Below are 12777 nucleotides of genomic sequence, written 5' to 3'. Positions count from 1 at the left end.
AATTTTCTAAATGTTGATATTTAAGAATTGATATCAGTATTTTGTATCCTGCTTCTAAGTCATTTCTGGTATGAAATGCTCAATTTTTTACTCCAATTAATTACCATTACCATATTTGTTTTGTGTATAGATATTTTGGAAGATTCCATTGTAAGGCTGACTTTTAACTAGACTGTAATATAATCCCTCCAGATAATGTCTGTGCATGAGTTAAAGTGCTGAGAGATTTGTAATTTTGTATATTCTTTCTGGATCCATTTGATGTTTGTTTCTCCCTTTTCCCCCCACCCAGTGCATTCTCTTTTGAAGTCTGCATTTAATAGCATAGCTATAGAGAAGGAGAAGCTTAAGCAGATGGTTTCTGAGCAGGATCACAATAAAGGCCACAGCACGCAGATGGCACGGCTCCGACAGTCACTGTCTCAGGTAAACGAAAGTGTTTGTTTCACTCTCGTGATGCATTCCCTACCCCGTAATGCAAGATTGGGGGTGGAGGTGGTCCGTCATGCATGGCACGTTCAACTGAAACTCCCCCCAAGACATTGCAATGTCAGGATTAAATTTTAAAATGTTTTTAAAATAATTAATTTAATTAAATTAAAGTTGAAGTTAAATGTTTCTTGCAAAATAGGTCAAGGTAAGAGTAAAAATCAACTAAACTTGCGTATAAACATATAATTGGTTTTTTGGCTGATTGAATATTTTCGATGCCTCTCAGTGGTCATTTATAAGACTGCCCCTGGTTTTAAAAGACAAATCATGCATTTAGACATGATTTACACTTCTAATATATGTTCCAGAATATATTTAATCCAGTGTTAAATACAACAGTATCTACTAGATCTTCCACACTTCATATTTTCCCACTTATACCACATCTCAATCTGTTGAAAATTATTGCTTCCTCTTACCTGTTTTTTTCTTTTCTGATTTATACTTTTAGAATTTTCTTCCTATCTAAGTTATGCTCCCTGAAGCTAGACTCATGTATTTCAAGATATATTGTACATCATAAAATACATTCAATATATATTCATTATATATTATTCAATATATATTCATTATATATAATTCATTATATATTATTCAACATATATTGATCTTCGTAATACTCATCAAATACCGATATATATCAAAGTTGAAATTTCTGATAAAAATCCTTTAAAACTGCACTTAATGCTTTTTTACCCTGAGCACTTCTCTGAAATATTTCCTTCATTTAGTCTATAATTGCACTTTTAAAAAGTCCTTTGAGAATTCAATGTTGTTATGTGATTTTGTGTGCGAACTCAGTGTTTATATAAAATATTGTTCACTTCCTGGTGCCTTGGATCAGAGTGAAGGAGCAAGCAAATCCTGGGTAAGTGGTTTTCCATGTGGATCGGCTCCTGCTTGAATAGTTTCCCTCAGTTCCTAAATATCGACAAACTGTCTCGCCATGTCTTATGTCCCTGAACTGTCAGCTTACCCTCAGTGTTAAGTTTCATGCTATTGAGTATTGTTACCTGGGCCACACTTGCCGTGTTCACCATAAAACACTGTCAGTTGAGGTGCATATCCTGCTTCCGGTGCAAAACCGGGGGGACTCGGGAGCATGCGCACTCACAGCAGCAGCTGTAGGGCCAGTCTGCAGAGGGCTTTCATCATAAGCACAGTTTAATGGTTTGCCTTGGGCTCCTCACGTCATGTATCTGTCGGAACACTCAGTCTGTGGTAATTGATCTTTGGAATCATTATTCTGAAAGTATCACGAATCAGAGAGATCAAAATAATGGTTAGGTAAACATACAGATGTCATCCTGTAAATGTGCAAAATATATTCTTATCCCCCTGAACATTGCAGTGTTTCCTTCAGGTGTAGTAAATGATAGAGGCTTAGTGGTATACGCGTGCATTAAGAAAAATAAGAAAATATGTTTGTTTCTTTTGTTTTTCCTTTACACAAACTTTTTTTTTAATTTTTATTTTAATCATCTGGTGCTTATCACAAGTGCACTCCTTAATGCCCATCACCTATAGCCTCCATTCCCCCACCCACCTTCCTTCTAGTGACCATCAGTTTGCTCTCTATAGTTAAGAGTCTGTTTCTTGGTTTGTCTCTCTTTTTTTTTTCCTTTTGCTTGTTTTGTTTTTTGAATTCCACGTATGAGTGAAATCATATGGTAGTTGTCTTTCTCTGACTGACTTTTTCACTTAGCACTGTACTCTCTAGCTCCATCCATGTTGTTGCAAATGGCAAGATTTCATTCTTTTTATGGCTAAGTAATACTCTGTTGTGTGTGTGTATGTGTATGTGTATATATAAACACCACATCTTCTTTATCCATCGATTGGTAGACACTTGGGCTACCATATCTTGGCTATTGTAAATAATGCTGCAATAAACATAGGAGCGCATGTATCCCTTTGAATTGGTGCTTCTTTTTTGGGGGATGGGCAGTAAATACCCAGAAGTGTGATTGCTGAATCATATGGTAATTCTATTTTTGACTTTTTGAGGAAGCCTCATATTGTTTCCCACGGTGGCTGCACCAGTTGCATTCCCACCGATAGTGCAAGAGGGTTCCCCTTTCTCCACATCCTCACCAACACCTGTTGTTTCTTGGTTTTTTATTTTAGCCATTCTGAGAGGTGTAAGGTGATATTTCATTGTGGTTTTGATTTGCATTTCCCTGCTGATAAGTGATGATAAGCATCTTTCCATGTGTCTGTTGGCCAGCTGGATGTCTTCTTTGGAGAAATGTCTGTTCATGTCTTCTGCCCATTTTGAATTGGATTGTTGGTTTTGGGGATGTTGAGTTATATCAGTTCTTTATATATTTTGGACACTAACCTTTTATCAGATATATCATTTGCAATTATCTTCTCCTATTCCATAGGTTGCCTTTTAGTTTTGTTGATTGTTTTGAAAATGTATTTGTTTCTTGCTTGCTTGCTTTTGTTTGTTTGTTAAGACAGAGAATGGAAAGTAGAGATCTGGTTTGTGGCGTCAGATTAGAAATGATGATAAAGAGGAATTTTTTAATGATTCATTTGTTCATTCATTTATTCATTGTATTTCATTCAACTATGAGGTATAGTGCAAGGTTTGGAACACCAAGATAAAAGTAACTGGCCATGTCCCCAGGAAGCTTATGATTTGATTAGTGAGATGAGCAGTGTTTACCAAGGAAACAGTTAAATGGACCATGCTCTAGTCCATTCAGGGCAGCATAAGGGTGGTGCAGATTTCCGGGGCTCTGGTTTTTCCAAAGAATGGGAGATCCCTGACCTTAGAGCAGAGCCACAGATCAGGAGGAACTGAGCTTTGAACCGGGCTTGAGTAGACAGCAGGAGGTTACAAGGAAGGGCCCAATACTAACATGATAAAAGTAAAATAAAGCAAAGTTATATCCACTTTCCATTTGGGGGGTTAAATATTTCCTTCTTGTGTCAAAACATAATTTGTTTGCCTCTAAACTTAGAGCTTCAATAGATTTTTGTTGGGTTTTCGTGGGTTGTTTTTTGTTTTGTTTTGTGGTGGGTGGTTTTTTTGTTTTGTTTTTTGGCTGTTATATATATATTTTTTAACCAGAAAGCTCAATTGTATCCTCAAAAAGTGTAAAAATAATTTGGTACTATAAAGACAGTCTGTTATACCCTATTCACTAGAGAACTCAGTGCTTCCTATTGTGTGTTATCACAGCATTTCGGCCATGTTCACGTTCTTAATTCTTCCCGTACCTCCCACTGGGCCAGTAGTACCCTCGCTGGCTGTCTCTACTCATTGCCCATAAGGCTGGACTCTCTTTTGGAACTCACCGTCGCTTATGCTTAGACATTTAAGAGTATAGACAGTTTACTCCCTTCTAGGAAATCGCTATCTATGGTTAAACCACTAAAGGCGTATCTGAAGAATGGCGGTTAACTCATAGTGGCCTAAGCATGGGGTGAACGAGGAAGAATTAATCTGGAAATAGCTAAGTAAGTAGATGGGAACCAGCTCATTGAGGGCCACACAGAGGAGTTTAGGTTTATCTCATCAGTGCTGGGGAAGCCTTATAGGATTTTAACTCATGAGTGATAATGCCAGAAATTGAAAATATGAGTGCATATTTCTTATCTAGAAAGCTTACTCTGGTACAGTATGGAGAATGGTTGGAATTAAGGTGAAACTAGTTGGACAGAGTCTTAAGATACTTGAGATAATGCAGACCTGGGCTGGGGAAGTACCAGAGTTGGTAGGAGGAAGGGATGAGTTTCAAAGATGGGGGAGGGGGTTGGTTAGAATCAGCATGGCTTGGAAATCAACTGCATGTTAAACAGGGACAAGAAAACAGAGTCAAGACTCTTTGTGTAACACAGTAGTAATAGATCTTTTCCCTGAGACTGGGAATACAAGAAGAACTAATTCTTCAGGCCTAAGTAGTGATTTTTTTGGAGACTGAGGGGTCTGTGGGCCATCCATCAGACAATCAGATGTATGGATGTAGAGCTCAGGAGAAAGGTCTGGCTACACAGAAAGATGCGGATACCCTGGTACATTGGCAAAGTTATAGATATTGATAAATCAGAAGAAAAGAGGGTCAGGGGTGCTGCTATATAGAACATTAATGGTTAAAGGACATAACAAAAAGAGGATCCTTTGATGGAGACTTAGGGGAAGCAGCCAAAGAATTTGGATGGCGCTGACCATTGGGATCAACAGTAAAGGGTTTTGACCGTCTCAAAAAGAATGATTACGCAGCAAATAGTATATGGACTGAAAGTCAGCCTTGGAGTTTGGTAGCTATGTCAGCATGTTCATATTGTGACGGAAGAAACCAGAAGACGAGGAGACAGTGAGGATGGGAAACAGTTAACTGATGGAGCCATCCTGGGTTGGCCAACTCCATTTTCACTGCCCCTCTTTCAACATAGCACTCAGAATTGAACAACATATTTAAATAGCGTACATTGAGACAAGCGTTCTGAGTATGTCTTTATATTAGCATAACTTCATGTTATAGTGTGATTTTAGGTGGCCTGAAAGCATCCTCGATCCATATGCGAGTGTTATCAGTTAAACTCCCAGTTATTTTTCTTATAACCAGTTAAGTCTCTCCACAGAGAGGGAAGGCGAAAGAGACCATATTTAAATAACTTCTTAAATTAGTCTAACATTTTTTAAGTATATATTTTATTTGTTATAACTATTTGATATATGTAAAATTATTAAAATGCTGCTTTTCAATAAAGCTTTTAAGGATATCAACTTGGCAAATTCCATCATCCTTTTAGAAGACACATAGCATAGAAAATAACATGAAATTAGCATTCTCCACTACCTGCTCAGAATAAATTGTTACCTGCCTTGGGCATGTAATAATTTACAAGGCTGAACAGGATAATGAATTCCTCTTCTAAAGTGATATTTCTTCCCTGATCTATGTGTACACAAACATCCATAATTCTGTTATTTTACCTCCATGAAACTTTAAAGGTAACTTTTACACCGGAGACGCAGCCTAGATTCAAATCTGTAAGACAGGGCATTGTATGCGGTCTCTACACTTTATTTCACAGCTAAAATTTCATGTCCTCTGTAAGATAGTACCCTGAACACCAAGATCAAATAGTGTATAATAACACTAAGGTAACTTCAGTACCCCAGATTACTATAATAGTAAAAGATTTGACTTGACTTGAGTCTGTCTCAAACACATTACCCTCTAACACCGTAATTAGTTTGGTCTCTGGCCCCAAAATCTGTGCACAGCTTATGCTATATGTACTGGGTGTTGGGTCCATATAAATGTGAGCGGCAGAATATGTTCCTTGTACTAAATGAATTTCATTTAATCAACATGCCATAGATTGTTAGATGTACCATCATTATGTGCAGTATTAAAAAAGAAAACAAGCTGCTGTCCATGAAATGGACAGTGCTGCCGAGGTGTTAAAGGTAGGAGGACACGTGCGTCTAAAATCAATGAAATACGGTATATATGGAAATGTAAGCAAAAAATCAACTGAAGGCACATAGTACCATAATTAAAATCCCAATTGTAGTGTTCACCATCCTTACTGTCTACAACGTTTCACATACACAAAGTAAATATTCAGGGGTGTTTATCCGGATAAAACTTCCAAGAGTATTCCTGAATTCGTATCCCCTGAAATGTGGGAAAATTTGTTGTGCATGAAGTTATTCTTCATGGAATTATTTCTATCGCTTTTTAACTATCCACTAAGTTTAAATTGCTGTCATTTTGGACATAATTTGGCAATATTTCTAAAGACTTAAAAAGATTTTATCTTTGACCCTTTGACCCATGACTGATATGTCTAGTCTGAGGAAGTAAAGCTGAATGTAGAAAACCATTATGCATAGAAACATTCATGGCAGCATTATTTATTCCAGGAAAAATCAGTAATACCATAAGTATCCAGTTATAGAAGATAATCACTTATTATGCAACCATTAAGGTCATATTTGTGAAGTTTGCAACATAAATATTTATATACAAAGAATAAGTGGCAGACACAGATGTAAAGTATGCACCCATTAAATAATGTGGAATATGTATAGGAAAAAAACTAGAAAGAAATAGACCAAGCTTCCAACCGTTGGTTGAAAGGGTAGTAAGGTATGAATTAAAAAAAAATTTTTTTTTTTTTTACTTTTTGTGTTTTCCAAATATACTGTAATAGTAGGTACTCATTTTAAAATTTTTAAAAAGGTGATTTATAAGCGATTCCCAGGGTTTGGTTGTTGATCATTCTCACTTTGACAGCTGCCATACTGATTTTCTCACTCCTTTTTGCTTTTATCCAAAGGGCTTAAGTCTCTGAGGATTCCATCTTGCCATATGTTTCATATCCTTCTCCAGCCCTCGGGCTTCCACGTTTCCTTCCCAGAACCCACAGTTCTGTTCAATAAAATGTATCTGTCCGAGTCTCACCCAGTCGAAGGTCATCCTCACCCATTGTCTGCCTGGCTGAATAATGGTAGTTAATAGCCAACACAGTAGGGATTTGGACAATGATTCTGACTCAAGATTTCAAGATGGTAACTTCTTTTATAGATTGAGAAGGAACGGTTTGTTTCTCGGATATATTAAACTTGAATATGTCTGAAGGACATGAGGTATGGGGAGATGAGCTTGCTCTGTGGAGAGTTTTGTGTGGAGTCCAAGCTCACTAACTCAAACAAGTAGTGAAAACAACCCTGGAACCTGCCTGGTGAAGAATCTAAGTATAGTTCCTATGGCGCTCGCTCCCTGTTAGGTCTTTGGTCCCATCTGCCACTAATAGAGCAATGTCATTACTGACACGTCTCCTTAGCTTTTCTTGCTCATTGGCTGGTGTGAGTAGCTAATGATGCCCCTCCTTTTTCCTTGCTTCTCTATGGTTCACGATCCTTGGGTATGTTCTGAATGTTGTTTCTGCCATCATCTGGGCTCTTCCATGTTAATTATTGCTAATAGTGTCCTTTCACAGAAAATATCTATAATCCTTCATGTTCCCAAGATTTCCATGATACCATTATGGAGAAAGTGGTTGAGTTTCAAGGGGGGAAGTAATAAATGTGGTCCCCCGCACTGCCTGAGAGCACGACACCACAGAGCTTGGGGCACTTGGCTGTCGCAAATGTCAGAAACAGTCTGTATGATCAAGGCAAAAGGAGGAGCTTCCCGGGAAAGATGTGCAGAAATGGACCGTTGCACGCTCAGTTGTCTGCCTGCTTCCACCTTCTGCCGCTGAGGCTGCCAGACTTGGAAGAGTACTTATTTCCATGCTCTTGGGGGCTTTAGAGCACCACCCTTCTTCTACCACTGCATATGTATTATGAACACAATTTTCCTTTTGAACTCCTGGTTCATCCCCTATCACTACTATGGCTAGAGTTACTGTGTGTACCTTCACACACACCTGCAGACACAATTGCATTTCATGACAATTGGCTGAGATAAGAGCTTAAATGAGAATTTCACGTCAGCTATTCAGAGCAAACAATAGTACAAGCTTTGTGATACATGGCAAGCCTGTGTTGAAAACTCCTGCTCTGAGGAAAACCATTATTTATCCTCACCACTGAGTCTTCGTGGCGTTGTTTTGTTAGCTCTGTTCCAGTGACGGTGCAGTCACTTTGGAGAAACCCTCCGTTGAAGTTTGTCTGAAACCGTTAGGTCAAGACTATGATTCTGCAGTTAAAACTGTCAAATGCACCACCATGAGGCCTCCCACTAAAAGACAGTAAAATACATCTGATTCTAAATATTTCAGTAAACGACAACTTACAGCACACTCATGGGCAAAAAAATAGTGAAAGAACAAATAACATGGTGTCGTGACCACAAAGGACGGGGTAATGCGGTATTTTTTTTTTCCAACTACCAAGTATTTGAGATTGTGCTCTAGGAAAGGTGATCCTGACCACTTCTGCAGAATGTAAAGATATTAGGATTCTTCCTTTAAAGTATATGGTTCATTTACTATAAGAGTAATCACCTTTTAGCTAAATAACACATCCCTGTTTTCTCAAGGAGCTAGCCATATATTTCCTTCAACGCGTCAATGTAGCAACTATAAGATCTGTATCCACCTTCAATCCATCAATACCTGACAGCCCACTGGACCAGGTGTGTTATATTTTGCACATATTTTACAAGCTGGATACAAAGAGTTTAAACAAAAGCCAAAAGCTGTGAGTGAACAATTTTCTCAAAAAGCAGACGCCGTGTTGGAGGGACAGAGGAGAGGCCAGTCTATGCTCCATGCTCAAGGCCTAGGCACTGCTCAACGCAAGTGTGAAGTTCAGCCACTTCGTAGTTTATCCTGTTTTAATAGATACCGAGTTCGAATTATGATGCTATATTTGCATGTGTATTGGTTTATTACATGCATACACTCCATCTGAAGGACAGCAGTCCGCCCATTCCCTGGGGGAGATGCCTTTGCCAGTCCTGACGTTTAGGCATCCACCTCTGTCTTCTCATTGCTGATTTTAATGCAAAGGAAAGGAACTGTCCAGCTTCTCACTGGGCTTTGTTCTCACATGTCCTTTGATCCTTGATGTAATTCCAGTTCGCTACATCTATCTTATATATATGGAACATGTTCCCATGCACCCATGCAGTGCAAGTACCTTTGTCCCCAGGGCACCCGTAGGGAGTAAAGCTCACGTAAAGCTATTCTCTTCTTGCCACACATCCTTAACTGTTATACCAGGTAGCATTTTTCCTGATGCAGAGGGTATGTTGAAAGTAGTGATGGCGATAACTTGGAGTTAGTTCCTTCCGGTGATATGTTCTTTATTGTGCTTGTCAGTGTCTGCACTGCTCACTGAAGGCACCTTTTGGGCTACACCTGACTTCGTTCTGCACTGTCATGTGTTATGTGCTCCTAGAAAATGAAAATACAACTATTTTTTCACTGGAATAAAATATAATGCTACAAATTAAAGCCAGTTCATTGTTCACCCCATTTCCAAATAAATTTTAAGATCACTATCTGGCTTGGAGACAACTCCCAAATTTTAAAAACTAGAACCCAAAATGGAAAGAATCAGTAGTTTTTATTGCAGGCTGTAAAATATAATATATATGCGGTGGTAGACCAGGCGTGGATGTAATGGGCCTGACTCCAAGGGGGAGAAAATTCTATGAATCATTTTTATGAAATCCACGAACTCTTTCAACCCACTAACCTACTAAGTAGCGCTCTTTCTGTATAAAAAATGAATCCCTTAATTCTGAGCCATTCACTTCCTTCTTACCGGTAGGATCTGGCCTATAATGACTTCAAAAATTATAACTAAGAACATCATAGACTCTTGTCTAGTGTGTTTTTGTGTGCTTATTCTGTTTTATGCTTGCTTATTAACTTGAAATTACATGTGCAATTTTTGTTATTTTAAGGCACTCAACCAGAATGCTGAACTAAGAAGTCGGTTGAACAGAATACATTCAGAATCTATTATTTGTGATCAGGTTGTCAGTGTAAATATTATTCCTAGCCCTGATGAGGTAAGGCTCATTTTTAATAGATGTAGAGTACTTACTTTCTAGCATCTAAATCAACTACGTATTTTGGGTTTTTTTTTAATACAGTTCTTTCACTGTTAATAAGATTCTCTCCATAAATATTTGTATTGTTGACAGTTTGGTCTTCTTTGGAGTGAAAGATGTACACGAGCTCGATATCATTTATTCTTGGTGATCAGTCTTTATTTGTATTTATATCTGTGTTCACCTGATGCTACCGAATATTTGGTTTACGTATCGGCTCCAGCTTGTGAATTCTCTGTGTCTGTCACAGTCTTCATTTGAAATGTTCCTTATCATCTAACGGCCCATGAAATGTTGGGGGAAATAACCTATTTAGCTGAGAAGGTCTAAATGAAAGCTTTCTTAAGGTTTATTTTAAAAGCCCTATCTTAGGAGAAATCACCTAACTTGACTAAAATAATACTAATGGTGCTATTACAGCCACTAATAGGGAGGCGGATAATTAATAGCTAGCACATGTCAAGTGAATGCTTACTGTGTGCTGGGCGTTGTGCTAACAGCCTTACATGTATTATCTCATTTGACACTCCCAGTGACCTCTGAGGTAGGTGCTATTATCACTCCATTTTTCAGGAGAATTTTTGACATAATGTGAAAAGGACAGGAGAACATTCAGTATTTGAGCTAGACGTAGTGTATAATTCTGTTTATAACCCTTGATAAAGTTACTATTTTATAACCATGAGAATTTATACTTTTCAACAGTAATACTAGAGCTTTATATACAGTGATATGATACATGTAACAAGGGGAGGGTTTTAACTCATTTGAAGGTCACATTTACAGAACAGTGTACATTTTACTAGACATCTACAGGCGCCAGGGTCCTACCTTCTAATTGCTTAGGAAATGCCATCCCAAGACAGCTTCTTTTTTATTTAAGTTGCCTACCCTACGCTCACTCACCTTCGTGCCTCACACGGTATCTGGTGACTGTCTTGCTCACTGAACTGCTCAGAATCCAAAAGTATTTCTACAGCTTCATCATTCAAAAATTGTTAACAGTTTTAGTTTGAATCTTTGCAACCTGTTATTTGTACTCTCTCTATATACCACTTACTGAATAAAAATGTAGTTTACCATAGGTTTAATACTCGAGTCATATTATCTCATTGGTTAAAGTTCACAACCATATTGGAAAATGACTTCTATATATTCTGGTTCAAAGATTTAGTTTTATACAGTGTTTTCTTAGCATATCTCTAGAGGTTTCTACAAATATGTCAAGATTTAGCACGCTGGTTAGACTACGGCTAGTAATGACAGATCTGAGAATATGAGAATGAACCTGTCTTCCTAATCGATTCAGGGTCTTCATAGGGGTTCAAGCTGTTAAACTCCACTTGATATCCATTGAGCATTGATTTGAAATCAAGTCACAGTACCATCACCTTTCAGCCGTGCCTTTTGGATTCTTCAGACATATTAGAAGGAAACTTAGGCCATGGTCATTACTGAGTTGCAAGTGAAAATTACTTGTGGTCACCACTCTTTTAACATATGGTGTGCATTTCTCTAGAAATCTGGCCTAGTACGTCATGGTCTAATTTGAACAAATAGCTTTTCTTTCAAGGGAATAACAATGACACCAAATGCTTCTGTCCTCTATAGGCCGGTGAGCAAATCCATGTCAGTCTCCCCCTGTCACAGCAGGTAGCCAACGAGAGCCGCCTCTCCATGTCAGAGTCTGTGTCCGAGTTCTTTGACGCCCAGGAGGTGCTGCTCTCTGCAAGCTCATCAGAGAATGAGGTAAGGTGTTTGATGTGTCAACTCCAGCTGCTTCTGATGAGGAGTTGGGGTGAAAGAAAGTAAGACTATGGGGACTTTTTTTTCTTTTTTCTTATTGTTTTTAATCACAGTAAGATTCTCAAATTGTAAGAAAGCCCAAAGCATGCAAACTACATTTGTTCCTGATTACTGAGCACTGAACACTTCTGGATGCCAACTTATTACATTTGTTGAATAAAAGGAAAGAATCTAGCATTCATCCAGACGCCGTTGTACGATTTGTATTTCAGGGTATCCGAATAGTTGATGGCAGAGATTTTTTGTAGAGGAGACTAGTTAAATGTAGAAAGAATAAAAGAATTTGAAAATTACCATTTATGTGCATGTGTGTGTGTGCTTGGACATACACACACACACACACACACATCTTGACCAAAGACATGGATTTGAGCTTCTTTAGAAAGATGATGTCTGGAATATCTGGTTGGGTAATTAAGATTTTTGGAAGTTACCACTGGCTAACATAAAAACTTTTTTGGTGTTTTGTTTTTTACTGAGGTGTAATTTACATACAACATTATTTTCGTTTCAGATGTACAACCTAAGAATCGATATTTGTATGTATTGTAAAATGATCACCCCCAAAAGCCTAGTTAGCATCTGTCACCATACATAGTTACAGAATCTTTTTCCTGTGATAAGAACTTTTAAGGTCTACTCTTATCGCAACTTTCAGATATGCAGTACAGTATTGTTAACTATAGTTGCCATGCTGTACATTACATTCCCAGGACTTATTTATTTTATAATTGGAAGTTTGTACCCATAAAGATTTTTTGGGTTCTTCTTCATGCTCATAAGTCTTGGCTAGGTCTTGGAAGCAGGGAATCTTCCTTGATCAAGTTGCAGAAATTGATTCTTTTACTGAAATTTAGAAGTTTAGTTAAGCATACTTTGAATTTTCTTTTTCTTCCTTCTTTCTTTCTTTCTTTCTTTCTTTCTTTCTTTCTTTCTTTCT

The 12777-nt window shown here is 38.0% G+C and overlaps 1 protein-coding gene across 5 annotated transcripts in view; it reads left to right on the top strand.

The window, feature by feature from the left end:
• Positions 1–12777, top strand: part of OSBPL6 (oxysterol binding protein like 6) — an 85703-nt gene that overhangs the window by 54218 nt on the left and 18708 nt on the right. For 2 of the 5 annotated variants that reach the window (XM_008687184.2, XM_008687188.2), the window contains 3 exons: positions 293–426; positions 9882–9989; positions 11643–11780. In XM_008687184.2, coding sequence (XP_008685406.1) covers positions 293–426; positions 9882–9989; positions 11643–11780 — 380 coding nt within the window. The remainder of the gene's footprint in view (positions 1–292; positions 427–9881; positions 9990–11642; positions 11781–12777) is intronic. The other 3 variants (XM_040643427.1, XM_040643426.1, XM_040643422.1) reach the window with 3 other exon arrangements.

The sequence above is a fragment of the Ursus maritimus genome, unplaced genomic scaffold (genome assembly GCF_017311325.1).
Source record: "Ursus maritimus isolate PB19 unplaced genomic scaffold, ASM1731132v1 scaffold_1, whole genome shotgun sequence".
NCBI classification, from domain to species: domain Eukaryota; kingdom Metazoa; phylum Chordata; class Mammalia; order Carnivora; family Ursidae; genus Ursus; species Ursus maritimus.
This window is presented reverse-complemented; position numbering and strand designations above follow the sequence as displayed.